Raw genomic sequence first — 22,478 nt, 5'->3', positions numbered from 1 at the left:
AAAGTGGTGAATGTGGATTATTAAAGGAGGACATTGCATTACACTATCTGTAGATGTCTTTATTATTGTGATCATGACAGGTTCATAAAATAAAACCAGACAGGTTGAGAAAAAAATTATGGGGACCTGCATGAAGATATGCTGACATTACTTGAAACAAGAGGTTCCTACTGAAATTTTACATGTCATGTTAGCTAGTCACAGCTGTATATGGGCTGGGATAAAAAGCACAGCATCCCTTCTGCTTCCTCTTTTTCTAAATCAGAAAGCGTTGTTTGATGTCTTTTGATTTAACATGAGCATTTTTTTCGTAGTGTTAGTTAAACATGCGGTGTTAAGAACACCACGTGACTGATAAATCAGTGTCTCTGTGCGCCAGTGTGGAGTTGTGTCCAACCTGACTGTTGGCGATGACGAGGAAGCGTCCCACCACATCATCAACATTATAGTCTTCAAGATCAGGATCGTCTCTGATAGGTGGGTCACTGCAGAGCTGGTCCCAGCAGAAGCCCTCAGGAGGGTTGTAGCCATTAGGAAGGATCCCTGTTGGTTAACGGGGGCAAGCGGTTAAAAAATAATGTGACACCGTCCTGTTGCTGAGTCCAGAAGTCATTAACATAAAGGGATGAAGAAAGAAACTTTGCATACCAGTAAAGAGGTCAGCCATTGGAGGAGTGAGGCTGTCGGAGGCTCTCCATAGAAGCTCCTGCTCCTTATTCCTCATCCTGCGAGCCCGGTCTTGATAGTCTAGACGACCAAAGAAGAAGCCATCGAATCCCATCTGCAGCAAAAGACAGACAGTTAATGGTTAAAGGAAAGTCAAATGGAAAGCCAGTGAACTAAAGTGTGCCTTCATGTAATAATGCAGCATTCTGGAAATAAGCCCATTTGATTCATTGCAGAGCAGCAAATCTGATAATGACGATACAGCCAAAAATTTGTAATGAGAAAACGGAGAGTCTTTCTCGACGTGAGTGCTACCTTCTAACTCTAATTAGCCTCAACTCTCTTCTTTAACTGATAAATTCTCCCATTTTAAGTCTCACTAGAAATCAGGCCTTCCTTAAGGTGACCAATTATGCTCATCCTTCTATTCTGCCCTATACTGCTGATATTAAACATGGCCAACGTTTGAAAGTGTGACAGTGAATGAGCTGAGCAATTCTGAAGTGTGACTCGTGCAAAACTCGAAGAATAAACATAAAGAGCTATGCTACCTGTGCAAACATGGAGGCGTGTTCCCGGGCGTGGCCAAGGGGGTCGATGTGCCAGGCGACGCGGGGACGGCCACAGGCTCCAAAAGTCTCATTAAGGAACCTCAGACCAATGGTCATCTGGTCTATGACGGCGCTGTAGTGTGTGGCAGCCTCGTCGCTCATACACCAACCACCATTCACAAATTCCAGACGGCCTGCGGGAGGAGCAGCTTTTGGTAAGGATGCACTGAAACACTTAACGCAGCTGTATAGTACTGAATGGGTATTTACCTTCATTAACCAGCTGTTTGACTGTCTGCTGCATGCTGGAGCTCTGACTCTTCCACCAGTGGTAGAAAAAGGCCGTCTCCACATAGATGAACCTCCTGTCTGGATTCTTCCACAACTGATCCACAACTGAGTCCAGGATGTACTGAACACCAGCGTGCTGGATGTCATTACGATCTACGCGCACAAATGTGCACAGATTTAGGACAAAAGAGACGTTATTTTGTCAATGCTTCAAGAAGTGGTCAGAATTTAGTTGCTGTGTGTCACAGTTTGAAAAATATTTATTTACACTAACGTATCTTAACAGCAAGAAAGTATATGTGCTCATCTGCATTCATGCATATGCCCAAACAAACCACCCTCATTGCAGATGAGTTCTGCTTACATATTAACCCAGACTGGAAATCAATATCAGATGATGGTCACCTGCACAACACCTGGCCTTACAACTTACTATAAACAACATGTGACATTAAAATATGCAAGCTCGACAATCAATTGCACTAAAAGCATAAAACTCTAAAGCAATGAAGAAGTAAACTGTTGCAGTAAACAGTACATTATGAGGCAGCGTGAAATACACGACAGAGTATAAAATGAAACGAAGGTGTTTTAATATCGTCTTCTGGTACATTTCGACAGTGGCTCGGGCCACTTCGGGGGTGGGGTGCCCTCGGCCTCTCGGCCTGGGGCTCGGTCACTCTGGCGCAGCTGGCTGCCGGCGGAGCTCACGGGCAGGTCACTGCAAACCCCCCTGGCTTCTGCTCCACAGCTGCTGAGTGACCCCTCATCTGGGGCTCTCCTCAGCTCTTTCTGGGACAGTGGCACAGCTGCCCCTCTGTTGGTCTTCCTTGGTCTCTTGTGCTCTGAGGGCCTCTGGATGTCTGGAGTCTTGATCTCCTCCATACCTGCTTCATGCCCTGGAGGACGGGGCTGTGGCTCCCCACACCCTCTAGCAGATCATTACATGAAGGAACCTTTTAAAAACAAGCGCGCTCATGCTCACAGGTGTACACACGAGTGCTCACACACACAAACTACACCCTTTTTGGCTCCTACCTTAAAGCACACTGTGTGCTGTCGATCTTACGTGCTGCACAAAAATTGTTTAACATTTAGTATTTACTGTTATATTCCCATAGATCATCGTGATGTTGTTTATTCTATTGCTCTAGTCTTCTTCTGCTTGTTTTCTTTTTTCTTTCTCAACAGGTGATCCAGGAAAAGAAAAAGAGAAAAAAAAGGTGATGAAGCAGATTTTCATTGTCTTTTCTCTCTATCTCTTTTCTCCTTTTTCTTTCCCTCTCCTTCTGTTAACTTTCTTCTGAACTTTTCTTCTTGTTTTTCTTTCCCATCCCCGAGTCCAGTCTGGCCTGATTACAATATCTTAGAATAAAAATAACTAATAAAGATCAAATAAACTATGACAATCAAGTGGGCCAGTATAGCAAAAGGCCCACTTGGGAAAGTAAATCTGTTGGGCATTTTTCTTGGCCTTCAGACAATAATTCTGATTGCTACAGTGCCAGACAGGACACAAAAAAAAAGAAAAAAAAAGATACATTTCCACATTTCGCACAGCCCCAACAACAGAGAGTAGTTCGAACATGAGTGATGGCTGTCACTCCAGTTCACATTCAAATCAAATCCAGAGATCATGTCCATGAACCACCATTAAAACACATCATAGGGCTTTAAAGCAGGAGGATAACGCTGCTGGTCACAAGACCCACAATCACTTGTAGCAGCAATCAGGAAGATATTTAGTACCAGTCAATAGAGCAGATTAACTTGCATCAGCAGAACTACTAGAGTAAATAGAAACATATGCAAACATTTGACAGAGTAAACACAGAGCAGGAGGTTGGCTAATAGCTTCACAGTGTTTTTTCTGTATGTGTCACACTGACCTCCATAGAAGTACTGGTCCACAGTCTTGAGCCAGCCAACGTCATCATGTGTGTGCGGGACCAGGTGGACATTCAACATGCCCGGCTTGGTGGCATGACATGACTGCACACAGACACACACTCTATGAATACAGCTGTACTGCTCTGTCGGAAGAGTCATAATGTCGACAAATATTCACTCCAAAAAGTGATCGTCTGCCAAAAATATTTTCTTTCTTTCTTTCTTTTTAAATTATAAATATGTATTTATTTGATTTGATTTTCGGTTGTTACAGACGGGACAGACATGACTGGGGGATAAGACAGGGAGAAAGAATGAAAGAAAGAGAGGGGGAGAAAGAAAAATAGAGGGGAGAAGAGATGGTGAGAAAGGTACGCAAGATCGACAGCGCACAATGTGCTTTGAGGTAGCAGCCAAGAAAGGTGTAGTTTGTGTCTGTGAAAACCCGTGTGTCCGCCTGTGTGCACACCTGTGTGCACACCTGTGTGGATCAGCATGCTTGTATTCAAAAGGTTTCTCCATGTAACGATCTGCTAGGGAGTGTGGGGAGCCCCCAGACATTCAGAGGCCCCAGAATACGAGGACCCAAGGAGGACCACCAGGGGTGCAACCGTGCCACCCTCCTGGGAAGAGCTGAGGAGAGCCCTAAACGAGAGGTCACCCAGCAGCCACAGAGCAGAGGCCAGAGGGAGTTGCAGTGGCGTGCCCGCGGGATCTGCCGGCAGCCAGCTGTGCCAGAGAGAATTGGGCCTCAGGCCCAGAGGCTAGAGGCCTGAGTGCACCCCACCTCCCGGAAGGGGCCCAGCCGGGCCACGGGCGCCAGGCCCTGCCAGTTGGCCACCAGGAGTGAGTCGGCACATACATGAGCGCTCAGCCCCAGACACCAAGAACCACCAACACACCAACGTCTGAGGGCATCAGCCACTGGCAGGGAGTGCAGTGAGGGGAGATAGGCCTCCAAACCTCGGAGAGCCTGAGATGTTCCCAGAGAGGTGGAGTCTAAGACCCAAGCTGACATATAAACACAGACGGTGCATTCCCACCCCCATATACACAAACTCACCCGACGTGGAGACAGACACAAAGAGTCTAACTCTATATCTCAGGTCCAGGTACCCCCGCCCTCAGAGGGGCAAACCGGACCCGGACCCAGGAGATGTAACCCTTCTCTCTGGGGTGGAGGAAAGCAAACCGCCTCCTTATCTGCAGCAGCAGGGAGGCCCCGCATCCCAGACCCCAATCTGACGGCCAGCACCTCCTCCCAGTCCCCCTGCCCAGACGGTTAACAGAACGGGGGTGAGTGAAGACCCCAAACCTCCCTCCACCCGCTCATATGTAGTGTTGCTGCGTCCTGTTCTTAAGTGCATTTAATTATTACTGTCTGTAATTTTAAAAAGCAAAGTTTTCAAGAAATCAACATCCAGGTTTGCAGTTAAAGCCACAAACTCAATCTTCTACCAGTTAATTGTATAACAAACAACCTCACCAGATCTAATAGTACAGGAACAGATCGCTCAGGATTTGACAGGACCAAAACAACATCATCTGCATATATATTCCACAATCACATAGGGATGGGGGTGGGGCTCGTGTTTAGAATTAGAATTAGAATTAGAATTCAACTTTATTGTCATTGCACATGCACAGGTACAGGGCAACGAAATGCAGTTTGCATCCATCCAGAAGTGCTTTAGTGATATAGATATATTACAATATATAATAGCAATAATATAGATATGTGGCTACAATGTAGCTTGCCATCACCAGTGTGTGAATGTGTGTGTGAATGGGTAAAAAAAAAAAAGAGGCAGCACGGTGGCACGGTGGTTAGCACTGTTGCCGCACAGCAAGAAGGTCCTGAGTTCAATTCCAACATCAGGCTGGGGTCTTTCTGTGTGGAGTTTGAATGTTCTCCCCGTGTTTGCGTGGGTTCTCTCCGGGTACTCCGGCTTCCTCCCACTGTCCAAAGACATGCAGCTTGTGGGGATAGGTTAATTGGATAATTCAAATTGCCACTAGGTGTGAATGGTTGTCTGTCCCTGTGTGTTGGCCCTGCGACAGACTGGCGACCTGTCCAGGTTGTACCCCGCCTTTCGCCCTATGACAGCTGGGATAGGCTCCAGCGCCTCCCGCGACCCTGAAAAGGATAAGCGAATGGATGGATGGATGGATAGATATGTAAGTATATTACAGAAATGGGTCTATTATGGTATGTTATAATGTACACGGTATGAAGTATGTTGTGAATATTCTATAACTATAAGTATGTACAGGCTGTAGTGAGTACAAGCTATGAACAGGATATAAATATGAAAAACTATACAGAATATGAAATAATGATACTGATGTTTGTTGCATTTGAAATTATCTGACAGTTAAAATGTTTTATTATTTGTATTGCTCAAAATGACAGCGTGTAATCTGTTATCAGACTCAACTGGCTTCTCTCAAAAAGTAAAATAAGCCCCCCCACCACTTTAATCACACTCTAGATCTTGTTTTAACATACGACATAGAAACGGAACATTTAACAGATAACTCGTAAGCTGGAGATGAAATGGTGTGCAAAAATGTAGTAGATCATCATTTAGCCTGCTTTATTAAAAAAGCCCTCCATAAAGCTAGAACATCTTACTATTCATTACTGATTGAAGAAAATAAGAACAGCTTCTTCCCATGTGCTGTCAGAACTCTTAATGCAAACTAAAAGTATGAACTGACTTCCCCAGTTCATCCACTGTGATGCTGCTATTGATTAGCTATGTGCAATATCTCAGTCTTTCCATGTTTTGTGCAATATTTTAGGCTCATGTGCCATATCTCTAGTGTGTGCAATATTTATGGTCCTGTGCAATATTTTGGTCTCAGTGGTATCTCAGTGGTATTACCACCCTAAACAACCATAGCCCCTCCATCCAGCCAGCGATCGTGGCTCAAGAGTTGGGAGGTCGCCTTGTAATCGGAAGGTTGCCGGTTCGAGACCTGGCTTAGACAGGCTCGGTCGTCGTGTCCTTGGGCAAGACACTTCACCTGTTGCCTACTGGTGGTGGTCAGAAGGCCCGGTGGCGCCAGTGTCCGGCAGCCTCGCCTCTGTCAGTGCGTCCCAGGGTGGCTGTGGCTACAATGTAGCTTGCCATCACCAGTGTGTGAATGGGTGGATGACTGGATGTATAGTGTTTTGGGGTCCTTAGGGACTAGAAAAGCGCTATACAAATACAGACCATTTACCATTTCACCCCTATTTATTTTATTATATAACTGCCCTTGTATACACCCACAATGTTTCTGTTTCAATGTTTCTTACGCATACACCATGTATATAGTTGGTTATTTTTTTCCCTCGTTGTACATTGTTTTCTCTTCTTTACTTTCATTGCATCTCCAGCCCAGTACAGCTTAAGGGAAGTTGAGACAATGTAAAAGACTTTCTTTAGGCAATTGCATTTGAATTACCTAAATTCATGACAGGCATTCAAGCAGTAATGCCTGGACTGAGAAACAAACACACCAAGCTTCTGTGTTGTTTGAGCCAGAGACTGCACTTGTGGATGAACAATACAAACATTTTATGTTTATTATGTCAGTAATGTAACTTGCAATAAAAAGTTATGGGAAGCTTAGACTTAGTTTCAGAATAATTACATCTGATACTTTGTTTTATTGAAAAGGTTATTAAAGTTTTAAATTGTATGACAAATAAAATAATAAATTACTAAAAAACACCAGCTACAATATTCGTAATATGTGTGTTGTTCAGCAGAACAGTGTCCAGTATGTTAGTTGATATACTTTATTTACATTTGAAAACAAAAGTTGGCATTACAAGGAGCGTTTTTAATTCTTAATTTTTAAATAAACATACAGTGTTTATATTAAGTGTTGAATTAGAAAAAGATTCAAGGATATTATGTCAGACAATGGCAGTAAGAAACATAGTGTTAAAATAGCTGTATATAGCATTATCTCTTTGACCTGAAGATTAATCTTGAGAAGAGGTCAAAGGTCAGTTATCGTTATGGGGTCTTGCTATATGCTATGACACAAACATAGCAGAGTTGTAAGTATCATAGTTTCTAGGCTCTAAGGCTTTTTGTCAGTTTAATAGTGAGCTTTACAAGATTGATGTTCGTGCTCAAGGTTGGCACAGGCCTAAGTTCGCTTATGACCACTAGAGCTGAAAACAAGACCTCAAGCAATCCTAAGGCTAATTAGCGCGGCTAGCATTTTAATATCTGTTAAATGTTGTCATTGCTAACATATACCTGTTTTACAGCATGGTGAGTAGCGAGAACGCTAAGTTATTGTTAGCTTCGATAAGAAAAATGTGAAGATGTAATATTACCATGAGCTATATGCTAATGTTATTCACTCAAGCAAACATCTCAGTTACGGATTTGCTGCTTTCTAATATCTATGTTTATTTCTGGATATACCTATACCTACGTGCTTATATTACATCCCACATAAAGGGTGAAAAGGCAGTAACTATAAATGACCATAAATTAACTGTAAATTACATTGCAGTGAGCTCCATTCTTATAGTTTTATTACGTGCACACGCAGTTGGCAACCGTAACCAAGGCGAGTGTTTAAATGCACTTCCACAACGTTCCATTCGTTCTTTTGTGCTGGCTCGTGAACTTGTCTTGACCTGCTCCAAACTCAGCTTGTGGAAAGATAACTTTTGGAGAATATTTCTACAGAAAGCGGAATTTACTAGAAAGCGACAGTACAAACGACTTCTGAGTCGTTTGTACTTGTGTTTCGTCATAACAGCAAAGCTGGCTGGCTCATCATGGATCCGGACTCATTGAAAGTCACCTGGCTGGTACGTTTCAAAGATTCTTCAATTATTTTAAGAGTCACTAGACAACTATAATAATTTAACAAGTTCCAGTGTGAATATCAAATTTTTAATGTGATCAAAATATGTGTATTCCAAGATTTTTCCCGGTAAATAGTTTGTATGCTTTAAATTTTGCGGGACAGCTGTAGAATTTATTACCGACTGGCCTATGAATGTGAAAAAAGGTGTTACTTTGATTGAAGGCTTCAAATTTGACACTGCCCCCCAATAAAATGGTTAAACTAGCTTAATGGACAAAGATTAGTAAAATACTCCCCAAAAAAAGAATAAAAATAAAATCAGTTTCTATGGTAACAGCATTTTGTCACAATGATAGAACATGCAGGTGAACACACCAGATCCCCTGTAGCTCCTGACATCATTTTCTTCTCTGGATCAAAAGCTTCATTAGGTAAACTATAACGTTTTTTCCCAGCTACATAATGCAGTGATAAAAAAAATAATCAAAACAAACTAATATAAAAATAATATTGAAAACATTAAGCATAGTCAAAATAATCATGAAGTCAAACCTTTATGTGTGTGTTTTATTTTGTGTTTTATTTTAAAAATATGTGCTTGGAGTTCCACTGCCTTTGTTTGTATTGGGAACATTTAGGACATGAAATTGGTACATTAAACCTCTGATGCTGTTTCAAAATGTGTTACATTGTTAATGAAAGAATCGTAATAAATAAATAAATAAATAAATAAATAAATAAGAGAATGAGCTGCCTAGTTAGTTATACATTTCCTGTAGTATATTTATGTAACAAGCTATTTATGTCCAGTTATTTACAAATGAGTACCTATTATCCATTACCTACTCCAACGTAGTGTTTGCATAAAGGTTTAAAAAGGACAAATAAAAAGAAATGAATGTATACAAAATAAAATAGTGTTACCATAAAAGTGTAGTGTGCACAGAGTGAGCTGCCTTGGTGGAGGTTTGGTGCTCTTCTATTAAAAATGGATGCTTCACTTAATGATGTGAACTTAGTTGACATCTTTTGATCTCACATGAAAAAGTCGAAGTGTCACTCAGTCTGACATAAATGTAGCCTAAAATGCTCTTCTGTCATCATCTGCTCAAACTAATAAATGTAGGTCTGTTGCTTTAGCACTGGCTGTTTATTACATTCCTAATGTTATTTTAAACTTGTTTCCTTACAGACTGTCTTGACTATGTGGTTGAGCGTCCTGCAGAAGAAGGCCTTCCTCAAGTCATCAGGATCCTGGATGACAGTCTCCTGAACGCCATCTCTTCTGATGAAGCACAGGAAACTGATGCCCAGCGTGTCGGTGACGGTGAGTATATCCCTCCCTCAGTCTTCCCCTTTTCTCATAAAGAACTGGATGCTGATGCGTGTCAGCGAAGTGCAAGATGAAAAAACCCTCCCTGAAAATGAGGAATCAATGCTGGAAAATCATTTTATTGCTTTGAGGTCTGTTTATTGCAAATATCTTTGACTTGTTTTTATGCCTTGTAATGTTTATGTGTGTATTTATGTCTTATAATGTTTATATGTGTATTTATGTCTTGTATTGCTCTTAAATGTGTATTTATGTCTTGTATTGCTGGTAAGTAACTTTTTTGCACTGAGGTCTGTTTATTCCAAATATCTTTGACTTGTTTTTATGTCTTGTAATGTTTATGTGTGTATTTATGTCTTGTATTGCTGTTAAATGTGTATTTATGTCTTGTATTGCTGGTAATTAACTTTCTTGCACTGAGGTCTGTTTGTCGCAAATATCTTTGCCTTGTTTTTATGTCTTGTAATGTTTATGTGTGTATTTATGTCTTCAATTGCTGGTAAGTAACTTTCTTGCACTGAGGTCTGTTTATTGCAAATATCTTTGACTTGTTTTTATGTCTTATAATGTTTATGTGTGTATTTATGTCTTGTATTGCTGGTAAGTAACTTTCTTGCACTGAGGTCTGTTTGTCGCAAATATCTTTGCCTTGTTTTTATGTCTTATAATGTTTATGTCTGTATGTATTTCTTCAATTGCTGTTAAGTAACTTTCTTGCACTGAGGTCTGTTTGTTGCAAATATCTTTGACCTTTTTTTATGTCTTATAATGTTTATATTTGTACTTATGTCTTCAATTGCTGGTAAATAACTTTCTTGCACTGAGGTCTGTTTGTTGCAAATATCTTTGACTTGCTTTTATGTCTTATAATGTTTATATTTGTACTTATGTGTTGCATTGCTCGTGAGTAACTTTCTTGCACTGAGGTCTGTTTATTGCAAATATCTTTGACTCTTTTTTTATGTCTTATAATGTTTATATTTGTACTTATGTCTTGTATTGCTGTTAAGTAACTTTCTTGCACTGAGGTCTGTTTATTGCAAATATCTTTGACCTGTTTTTATGTCTTATAATGTTTATGTCTGTATGTATTTCTTCAATTGCTGGTAAGTAACTTTCTTGCACTGAGGTCTGTTTGTTGCAAATGTCTTTGACCTGTTTTTATGTCTTATAATGTTTATGTGTGTATTTATTCTTGTAATGATTATGTGTGTATGTATGTCTTGTATTGCTGGTAAGTAACTTTCTTGCACTGAGGTCTGTTTGTTGCAAATATCTTTGACTTCTTTTTATGTCTTCTAATGTTTATGTGTGTATTTATGTCTTGTAATGATTATGTGTGTATGTATGTCTTGGATTGCTGGTAAGTAACTTTCTTGCACTGAGGTCTGTTTGTTGCAAATATCTTTGACTTGTTTTTATGTCTTATAATGTTTATGTCTGTATGTATGTCTTCAATTGCTGTTAAGTAACTTTCTTGCACTGAGGTCTGTTTGTTGCAAATATCTTTGACCTGTTTTTATATCTTATAATGTTTATATTTGTACTTATGTCTTGTATTGCTGGTAAGTAACTTTCTTGCACTGAGGTCTGTTTATTGCGAATATCTTTGACTTGTTTTTATGTCTTATAATGTTTATATTTGTACTTATGTGTTGCATTGCTGGTAAGTAACTTTCTTGCACTGAGGTCTGTTTATTGCGAATATCTTTGACTTGTTTTTATGTCTTTTAATGTTTATGTGTGTATGTATTTCTTCAATTGCTGTTAAGTAACTTTCTTGCACTGAGGTCTGTTTGTTGCAAATATCTTTGACCTGTTTTTATGTCTTATAATGTTTATGTGTGTATTTATGTCTGGTATTGCTGTTAAATGTGTATTTATGTCTTGTATTGCTGGTAAGTAACTCTCTTGCACTGAGGTCTGTTTGTTGCAAATATCTTTGACCTGTTTTTATGTCTTATAATGTTTATATTTGTACTTATGTGTTGCATTGCTGGTAAGTAACTTTCTTGCACTGAGGTCTGTTTGTTGCAAATATCTTTGACTTGCTTTTATGTTTTATAATGTTTATGTGTGTATTTATGTCTTGTATTGCTGGTAAGTAACTTTCTTGCACTGAGGTCTGTTTGTTGCAAATATCTTTGACTTGGTTTTATGTCTTGTAATGTTTATGTGTGTATTTATGTCTTGTATTGCTGGTAAGTAACTTTCTTAAACTGAGGTCTGTTTGTTGCAAATATCTTTGACTTGTTTTTATGTCTTATAATGTTTATGTGTGTATTTATGTCTGGTATTGCTGTTAAATGTGTATTTATGTCTTGTATTGCTGGTAAGTAACTTTCTTGCACTGAGGTCTGTTTATTGCAAATATCTTTGACTTGTTTTTATGTCTTATAATGTTTATGTCTGTATGTATGTCTTCAATTGCTGTTAAGTAACTTTCTTGCACTGAGGTCTGTTTGTTGCAAATATCTTTGACTTGTTTTTATGTCTTATAATGTTTATGTCTGTATGTATGTCTTCAATTGCTGTTAAGTAACTTTCTTGCACTGAGGTCTGTTTGTTGCAAATATCTTTGACTTGCTTTTATGTCTTATAATGTTTATGTCTGTATGTATGTCTTCAATTGCTGTTAAGTAACTTTCTTGCACTGAAGTCTGTTTGTTGCAAATATCTTTGACTTGCTTTTATGTCTTATAATATTTATGTGTGTATTTATGTCTGGTATTGCTGTTAAACGTGTATTTATGTCTTGTATTGCTGGTAAGTAACTTTCTTAAACTGAGGTCTGTTTGTTGCAAATATCTTTGACCTGTTTTTATGTCTTATAATGTTTATATTTGTACTTATGTGTTGCATTGCTGGTAAGTAACTTTCTTTCACTGAGGTCTGTTTGTTGCAAATATCTTTGACTTGTTTTTATGTCTTATAATGTTTATGTCTGTATGTATGTCTTCAATTGCTGTTAAGTAACTTTCTTGCACTGAGGTCTGTTTGTTGCAAATATCTTTGACTTGCTTTTATGTCTTATAATGTTTATGTCTGTATGTATTTCTTCAATTGCTGTTAAGTAACTTTCTTGCACTGAGGTCTGTTTGTTGCAAATATCTTTGACCTGTTTTTATGTCTTATAATGTTTATATTTGTACTCATGTGTTGCATTGCTGGTAAGTAACTTTCTTGCACTGAGGTCTGTTTGTTGCAAATATCTTTGACTTGCTTTTATGTTTTATAATGTTTATGTGTGTATTTATGTCTTGTATTGCTGTTAAGTAACTTTCTTGCACTGAGGTCTGTTTGTTGCAAATATCTTTGACTTGCTTTTATGTTTTATAATGTTTATGTGTGTATTTATGTCTTGTATTGCTGTTAAGTAACTTTCTTGCACTGAGGTCTGTTTGTTGCAAATATCTTTGACTTGGTTTTATGTCTTGTAATGTTTATGTGTGTATTTATGTCTTGTATTGCTGGTAAGTAACTTTCTTGCACTGAGGTCTGTTTGTTGCAAATATCTTTGACTTGTTTTTATGTCTTATAATGTTTATGTCTGTATGTATGTCTTCAATTGCTGTTAAGTAACTTTCTTGCACTGAGGTCTGTTTGTTGCAAATATCTTTGACTTGCTTTTATGTTTTATAATGTTTATGTGTGTATTTATGTCTTGTATTGCTGTTAAGTAACTTTCTTGCACTGAGGTCTGTTTGTTGCAAATATCTTTGACTTGGTTTTATGTCTTGTAATGTTTATGTGTGTATTTATGTCTTGTATTGCTGGTAAGTAACTTTCTTGCACTGAGGTCTGTTTGTTGCAAATATCTTTGACTTGTTTTTATGTCTTATAATGTTTATGTCTGTATGTATGTCTTCAATTGCTGTTAAGTAACTTTCTTGTACTGAGGTCTTTTTGTTGCAAATATCTTTGACCTGTTTTTATGTCTTATAATGTTTATATTTGTACTTATGTGTTGCATTGCTGGTAAGTAACTTTCTTGCACTGAGGTCTGTTTGTTGCAAATATCTTTGACTTGCTTTTATGTCTTATAATGTTTATGTGTGTATTTATGTCTGGTATTGCTGTTAAATGTGTATTTATGTCTTGTATTGCTGGTAAGTAACTTTCTTGCACTGAGGTCTGTTCATTGCGAATATCTTTGACTTGTTTTTATGTCTTTTAATGTTTATGTCTGTATGTATGTCTTCAATTGCTGTTAAGTAACTTTCTTGCACTGAGGTCTGTTTGTTGCAAATATCTTTGACCTGTTTTTATGTCTTATAATGTTTATATTGTACTTATGTGTTGCATTGCTGGTAAGTAACTTTCTTGCACTGAGGTCTGTTTGTTGCAAATATCTTTGACTTGTTTTTATGTCTTATAATGTTTATGTCTGTATGTATGTCTTCAATTGCTGTTAAGTAACTTTCTTGCACTGAGGTCTGTTTGTTGCAAATATCTTTGACCTGTTTTTATGTCTTATAATGTTTATATTTGTACTTATGTGTTGCATTGCTGGTAAGTAACTTTCTTGCACTGAGGTCTGTTTGTTGCAAATATCTTTGACTTGTTTTTATGTCTTATAATGTTTATATTTGTACTTATGTGTTGTATTGCTGGTAAGTAACTTTCTTGCACTGAGGTCTGTTTATTGCGTATATCTTTGACTTGTTTTTATGTCTTCTAATGATTATGTGTGTATTTATGTCTTGGATTGCTGGTAAGTAACTTTCTTGCACTGAGGTCTGTTTGTTGCAAATATCTTTGACTTGTTTTTATGTCTTATAATGTTTATGTCTGTATGTATGTCTTCAATTGCTGTTAAGTAACTTTCTTGCACTGAGGTCTGTTTATTGCAAATATCTTTGACTTGTTTTTATGTCTTATAATGTTTATATTTGTACTTATGTGTTGCATTGCTGGTAAGTAACTTTCTTGCACTGAGGTCTGTTTATTGCAAATATCTTTGACTTGTTTTTATGTCCTATAATGTTTATGTCTGTATGTATGTCTTCAATTGCTGTTAACTAACTTTCTTGCACTGAGGTCTGTTTGTTGCAAATATCTTTGACTTGCTTTTATGTCTTATAATGTTTATGTCTGTATGTATGTCTTCAATTGCTGTTAAGTATCTTTCTTGCACTGAGGTCTGTTTGTCACAAATATCTTTGCCTTGTTTTTATGTCTTGTAATGTTTATGTGTGTATTTATGTCTTCAATTGCTGGTAAGTAACTTTCTTGCACTGAGGTCTGTTTGTCACAAATATCTTTGCCTTGTTTTTATGTCTTGTAATGTTTATGTGTGTATTTATGTCTTCAATTGCTGGTAAGTAACTTTCTTGCACTGAGGTCTGTTTATTGCAAATATCTTTGACTTGTTTTTATGTCTTATAATGTTTATGTGTGTATTTATGTCTTGTATTGCTGGTAAGTAACTTTCTTGCACTGAGGTGTGTTTGTTGCAAATATCTTTGACCTGTTTTTATGTCTTTCAATGTTTATGTGTGTATGTATTTCTTCAATTGCTGTTAAGTAACTTTCTTGCACTGAGGTCTGTTTGTTGCAAATATCTTTGACTTGTTTTTATGTCTTATAATGTTTATATTTGTACTTATGTCTTGTATTGCTGTTAAGTAACTTTCTTGCACTGAGGTCTGTTTATTGCAAATATCTTTGACCTGTTTTTATGTCTTATAATGTTTATGTCTGTATGTATTTCTTCAATTGCTGTTAAGTAACTTTCTTGCACTGAGGTCTGTTTGTTGCAAATATCTTTGACCGGTTTTTATGTCTTATAATGTTTATATTTGTACTCATGTCTTGTATTGCTGGTAAGTAACTTTCCTGCACTGAGGTCTGTTTGTTGCAAATATCTTTGACTTCTTTTTATGTCTTCTAATGTTTATGTGTGTATTTATGTCTTGTAATGTTTATGTGTGTATTTATGTCTTGTAATGTTTATGTGTGTATTTATGTCTTCAATTGCTGGTAAGTAACTTTCTTGCACTGAGGTCTGTTTATTGCAAATATCTTTGACTTGTTTTTATGTCTTATAATGTTTATGTGTGTATTTATGTCTTGTATTGCTGGTAAGTAACTGTCTTGCACTGAGGTCTGTTTATTGCAAATATCTTTGACCTGTTTTTATGTCTTATAATGTTTATGTCTGTATGTATTTCTTCAATTGCTGTTAAGTAACTTTCTTGCACTGAGGTCTGTTTGTTGCAAATATCTTTGACCTGTTTTTATGTCTTATAATGTTTATATTTGTACTTATGTATTGTATTGCTGGTAAGTAACTTTCTTGCACTGAGGTCTGTTTATTGCAAATATCTTTGACTTGTTTTTATGTCTTTTAATGTTTATGTGTGTATGTATGTCTTCAATTGCTCTTAAGTAACTTTCTTGCACTGAGGTCTGTTTGTTGCAAATATCTTTGACCTGTTTTTATGTCTTATAATGTTTATATTTGTACTTATGTGTTGTATTGCTGGTAAGTAACTTTTTTGCACTTAGGTCTGTTTATTGCAAATATCTTTGACCTGTTTTTATGTCTTATAATGTTTATATTTCTACTTATGTCTTCAATTGCTGTTAAGTAACTTTCTTGCACTGAGGTCTGTTTGTTGCAAATATCTTTGACTTGCTTTTATGTCTTATAATGTTTATGTGTGTATTTATGTCTGGTATTGCTGTTAAATGTGTATTTATGTCTTGTATTGCTGGTAAGTAACTTTCTTGCACTGAGGTCTGTTTATTGCGAATATCTTTGACTTGTTTTTATGTCTTATAATGTTTATGTCTGTATGTATGTCTTCAATTGCTCTTAAGTAACTTTCTTGCACTGAGGTCTGTTTGTTGCAAATATCTTCGACTTGTTTTTATGTCTTATAATGTTTATGTCTGTATGTATGTCTTCAATTGCTGTTAAGTAACTTTCTTGCACTGAGGTCTGTTTGTTGCAAATATCTTTGACCTGTTTTTATGTCTTATAATGTTTATATTTGTACTTATGTGTTGTATTGCTGGTAAGTAACTTTCTTGCGCTGAGGTCTGTTTGTTGGAAATATCTTTGACTTGCTTTTATGTCTTATAATGTTTATATTTGTACTTATGTGTTGTATTGCTGGTAAGTAACTTTCTTGCACTGAGGTCTGTTTGTTACAAATATCTTTGACTTGTTTTTATGTCTTATAATGTTTATGTCTGTATGTATGTCTTCTAATGATTATGTGTGTATTTATGTCTTGGATTGCTGGTAAGTAACTTTCTTGCACTGAGGTCTGTTTGTTGCAAATATCTTTGACCTTTTTTTATGTCTTATAATGTTTATATTTGTACTTATGTCTTGTATTGCTGGTAAGTGACTTTCTTGCACTGAGGTCTGTTTATTGCAAATATCTTTGACCTGTTTTTATGTCTTATAATGTTTATATTTGTACTCATGTGTTGCATTGCTGGTAAGTAACTTTCTTGCACTGAGGTCTGTTTGTTGCAAATATCTTTGACTTGCTTTTATGTTTTATAATGTTTATGTGTGTATTTATGTCTTGTATTGCTGTTAAGTAACTTTCTTGCACTGAGGTCTGTTTGTTGCAAATATCTTTGACTTGCTTTTATGTTTTATAATGTTTATGTGTGTATTTATGTCTTGTATTGCTGTTAAGTAACTTTCTTGCACTGAGGTCTGTTTGTTGCAAATATCTTTGACTTGGTTTTATGTCTTGTAATGTTTATGTGTGTATTTATGTCTTGTATTGCTGGTAAGTAACTTTCTTGCACTGAGGTCTGTTTGTTGCAAATATCTTTGACTTGTTTTTATGTCTTATAATGTTTATGTCTGTATGTATGTCTTCAATTGCTGTTAAGTAACTTTCTTGCACTGAGGTCTGTTTGTTGCAAATATCTTTGACTTGCTTTTATGTTTTATAATGTTTATGTGTGTATTTATGTCTTGTATTGCTGTTAAGTAACTTTCTTGCACTGAGGTCTGTTTGTTGCAAATATCTTTGACTTGGTTTTATGTCTTGTAATGTTTATGTGTGTATTTATGTCTTGTATTGCTGGTAAGTAACTTTCTTGCACTGAGGTCTGTTTGTTGCAAATATCTTTGACTTGTTTTTATGTCTTATAATGTTTATGTCTGTATGTATGTCTTCAATTGCTGTTAAGTAACTTTCTTGTACTGAGGTCTTTTTGTTGCAAATATCTTTGACCTGTTTTTATGTCTTATAATGTTTATATTTGTACTTATGTGTTGCATTGCTGGTAAGTAACTTTCTTGCACTGAGGTCTGTTTGTTGCAAATATCTTTGACTTGCTTTTATGTCTTATAATGTTTATGTGTGTATTTATGTCTGGTATTGCTGTTAAATGTGTATTTATGTCTTGTATTGCTGGTAAGTAACTTTCTTGCACTGAGGTCTGTTCATTGCGAATATCTTTGACTTGTTTTTATGTCTTTTAATGTTTATGTCTGTATGTATGTCTTCAATTGCTGTTAAGTAACTTTCTTGCACTGAGGTCTGTTTGTTGCAAATATCTTTGACCTGTTTTTATGTCTTATAATGTTTATATTGTACTTATGTGTTGCATTGCTGGTAAGTAACTTTCTTGCACTGAGGTCTGTTTGTTGCAAATATCTTTGACTTGTTTTTATGTCTTATAATGTTTATGTCTGTATGTATGTCTTCAATTGCTGTTAAGTAACTTTCTTGCACTGAGGTCTGTTTGTTGCAAATATCTTTGACCTGTTTTTATGTCTTATAATGTTTATATTTGTACTTATGTGTTGCATTGCTGGTAAGTAACTTTCTTGCACTGAGGTCTGTTTGTTGCAAATATCTTTGACTTGTTTTTATGTCTTATAATGTTTATATTTGTACTTATGTGTTGTATTGCTGGTAAGTAACTTTCTTGCACTGAGGTCTGTTTATTGCGTATATCTTTGACTTGTTTTTATGTCTTCTAATGATTATGTGTGTATTTATGTCTTGGATTGCTGGTAAGTAACTTTCTTGCACTGAGGTCTGTTTGTTGCAAATATCTTTGACTTGTTTTTATGTCTTATAATGTTTATGTCTGTATGTATGTCTTCAATTGCTGTTAAGTAACTTTCTTGCACTGAGGTCTGTTTATTGCAAATATCTTTGACTTGTTTTTATGTCTTATAATGTTTATATTTGTACTTATGTGTTGCATTGCTGGTAAGTAACTTTCTTGCACTGAGGTCTGTTTATTGCAAATATCTTTGACTTGTTTTTATGTCCTATAATGTTTATGTCTGTATGTATGTCTTCAATTGCTGTTAACTAACTTTCTTGCACTGAGGTCTGTTTGTTGCAAATATCTTTGACTTGCTTTTATGTCTTATAATGTTTATGTCTGTATGTATGTCTTCAATTGCTGTTAAGTATCTTTCTTGCACTGAGGTCTGTTTGTCACAAATATCTTTGCCTTGTTTTTATGTCTTGTAATGTTTATGTGTGTATTTATGTCTTCAATTGCTGGTAAGTAACTTTCTTGCACTGAGGTCTGTTTGTCACAAATATCTTTGCCTTGTTTTTATGTCTTGTAATGTTTATGTGTGTATTTATGTCTTCAATTGCTGGTAAGTAACTTTCTTGCACTGAGGTCTGTTTATTGCAAATATCTTTGACTTGTTTTTATGTCTTATAATGTTTATGTGTGTATTTATGTCTTGTATTGCTGGTAAGTAACTTTCTTGCACTGAGGTGTGTTTGTTGCAAATATCTTTGACCTGTTTTTATGTCTTTCAATGTTTATGTGTGTATGTATTTCTTCAATTGCTGTTAAGTAACTTTCTTGCACTGAGGTCTGTTTGTTGCAAATATCTTTGACTTGTTTTTATGTCTTATAATGTTTATATTTGTACTTATGTCTTGTATTGCTGTTAAGTAACTTTCTTGCACTGAGGTCTGTTTATTGCAAATATCTTTGACCTGTTTTTATGTCTTATAATGTTTATGTCTGTATGTATTTCTTCAATTGCTGTTAAGTAACTTTCTTGCACTGAGGTCTGTTTGTTGCAAATATCTTTGACCGGTTTTTATGTCTTATAATGTTTATATTTGTACTCATGTCTTGTATTGCTGGTAAGTAACTTTCCTGCACTGAGGTCTGTTTGTTGCAAATATCTTTGACTTCTTTTTATGTCTTCTAATGTTTATGTGTGTATTTATGTCTTGTAATGTTTATGTGTGTATTTATGTCTTGTAATGTTTATGTGTGTATTTATGTCTTCAATTGCTGGTAAGTAACTTTCTTGCACTGAGGTCTGTTTATTGCAAATATCTTTGACTTGTTTTTATGTCTTATAATGTTTATGTGTGTATTTATGTCTTGTATTGCTGGTAAGTAACTGTCTTGCACTGAGGTCTGTTTATTGCAAATATCTTTGACCTGTTTTTATGTCTTATAATGTTTATGTCTGTATGTATTTCTTCAATTGCTGTTAAGTAACTTTCTTGCACTGAGGTCTGTTTGTTGCAAATATCTTTGACCTGTTTTTATGTCTTATAATGTTTATATTTGTACTTATGTATTGTATTGCTGGTAAGTAACTTTCTTGCACTGAGGTCTGTTTATTGCAAATATCTTTGACTTGTTTTTATGTCTTTTAATGTTTATGTGTGTATGTATGTCTTCAATTGCTCTTAAGTAACTTTCTTGCACTGAGGTCTGTTTGTTGCAAATATCTTTGACCTGTTTTTATGTCTTATAATGTTTATATTTGTACTTATGTGTTGTATTGCTGGTAAGTAACTTTTTTGCACTTAGGTCTGTTTATTGCAAATATCTTTGACCTGTTTTTATGTCTTATAATGTTTATATTTCTACTTATGTCTTCAATTGCTGTTAAGTAACTTTCTTGCACTGAGGTCTGTTTGTTGCAAATATCTTTGACTTGCTTTTATGTCTTATAATGTTTATGTGTGTATTTATGTCTGGTATTGCTGTTAAATGTGTATTTATGTCTTGTATTGCTGGTAAGTAACTTTCTTGCACTGAGGTCTGTTTATTGCGAATATCTTTGACTTGTTTTTATGTCTTATAATGTTTATGTCTGTATGTATGTCTTCAATTGCTCTTAAGTAACTTTCTTGCACTGAGGTCTGTTTGTTGCAAATATCTTCGACTTGTTTTTATGTCTTATAATGTTTATGTCTGTATGTATGTCTTCAATTGCTGTTAAGTAACTTTCTTGCACTGAGGTCTGTTTGTTGCAAATATCTTTGACCTGTTTTTATGTCTTATAATGTTTATATTTGTACTTATGTGTTGTATTGCTGGTAAGTAACTTTCTTGCGCTGAGGTCTGTTTGTTGGAAATATCTTTGACTTGCTTTTATGTCTTATAATGTTTATATTTGTACTTATGTGTTGTATTGCTGGTAAGTAACTTTCTTGCACTGAGGTCTGTTTGTTACAAATATCTTTGACTTGTTTTTATGTCTTATAATGTTTATGTCTGTATGTATGTCTTCTAATGATTATGTGTGTATTTATGTCTTGGATTGCTGGTAAGTAACTTTCTTGCACTGAGGTCTGTTTGTTGCAAATATCTTTGACCTTTTTTTATGTCTTATAATGTTTATATTTGTACTTATGTCTTGTATTGCTGGTAAGTGACTTTCTTGCACTGAGGTCTGTTTATTGCAAATATCTTTGACCTGTTTTTTTGTCTTATAATGTTTATGTGTGTATTTATGTCTTGTATTGCTATTAAATGTGTATTTATGTCTTGTATTGCTGGTAAGTAACTTTCTTGCACTGAGGTCTGTTTGTTGCAAATATCTTTGACTTTTTTTTATGTCTTCAAATGTTTATGTGTGTATTTATGTCTTGTAATGTTTATGTGTGTATGTATGTCTTGTATTGCTGGTAAGTAACTTTCTTGCACTGAGGTCTGTTTATTGCGAATATCTTTGACTGGTTTTTATGTCTTTTAATGTTTATGTGTGTATGTATGTCTTCAGTTGCTCTTAAGTAACTTTCTTGCACTGAGGTCTGTTTGTTGCAAATATCTTTGACCTGTTTTTATGTCTTATAATGTTTATAATTGTACTTATGTGTTGTATTGCTGGTAAGTAACTTTCTTGCACTTAGGTCTGTTTATTGCAAATATCTTTGACCTGTTTTTATGTCTTATAATGTTTATATTTGTACTTATGTCTTCAATTGCTGTTAAGTAACTTTCTTGCACTGAGGTCTGTTTGTTGCAAATATCTTTGACTTGTTTTTATGTCTTATAATGTTTATGTCTGTATGTATGTCTTCAATTGCTGTTAAGTAACTTTCTTGCACTGAGGTCTGTTTGTTGCAAATATCTTTGACTTGCTTTTATGTCTTATAATGTTTATGTGTGTATTTATGTCTGGTATTGCTGTTAAATGTGTATTTATGTCTTGTATTGCTGGTAAGTAACTTTCTTGCACTTAGGTCTGTTTATTGCAAATATCTTTGACCTGTTTTTATGTCTTATAATGTTTATATTTGTACTTATGTCTTCAATTGCTGTTAAGTAACTTTCTTGCACTGAGGTCTGTTTGTTGCAAATATCTTTGACTTGTTTTTATGTCTTATAATGTTTATGTCTGTATGTATTTCTTCAATTGCTGTTAAGTAACTTTCTTGCACTGAGGTCTGTTTGTTGCAAATATCTTTGACCTGTTTTTATGTCTTATAATGTTTATATTTGTACTTATGTGTTGCATTGCTGGTAAGTAACTTTCTTGCACTGAGGTCTGTTTATTGCGAATATCTTTGACTTGTTTTTATGTCTTTTAATGTTTATGTGTGTATGTATGTCTTCAATTGCTGTTAAGTAACTTTCTTGCACTGAGGTCTGTTTGTTACAAATATCTTTGACTTGTTTTTATGTTTTATAATGTTTATATTTGTACT

The 22,478-nt window shown here is 35.6% G+C and overlaps 1 protein-coding gene across 1 annotated transcript; it reads right to left on the bottom strand.

Annotated features, from left to right (window-relative positions):
• Window positions 1-334: 334 nt before the first annotated feature.
• On the bottom strand, window positions 335-3,528 carry LOC308395027 (lysosomal alpha-mannosidase-like; the record flags this gene model as incomplete). Its single annotated transcript, XM_080879681.1, has 5 exons — window positions 3,398-3,528; window positions 1,488-1,661; window positions 1,218-1,411; window positions 649-781; window positions 335-543 (listed from the first exon to the last, which is right to left on the bottom strand). The coding sequence occupies exons 1-5, from the start codon at window positions 3,474-3,476 to the stop codon at window positions 335-337; spliced, it is 789 nt and encodes a 262-aa protein (XP_080735807.1). The 5' UTR covers window positions 3,477-3,528.
• Window positions 3,529-22,478: the final 18,950 nt, after the last annotated feature.

The sequence above is a fragment of the Rhamphochromis sp. 'chilingali' genome (assembly GCF_963969265.1).
Source record: "Rhamphochromis sp. 'chilingali' genome assembly, chromosome: 4".
NCBI classification, from domain to species: Eukaryota; Metazoa; Chordata; class Actinopteri; order Cichliformes; family Cichlidae; genus Rhamphochromis; species Rhamphochromis sp. 'chilingali'.
Note: the sequence above shows the minus strand (reverse complement) of the source record. Positions and strands in the feature narration are given on the sequence as shown.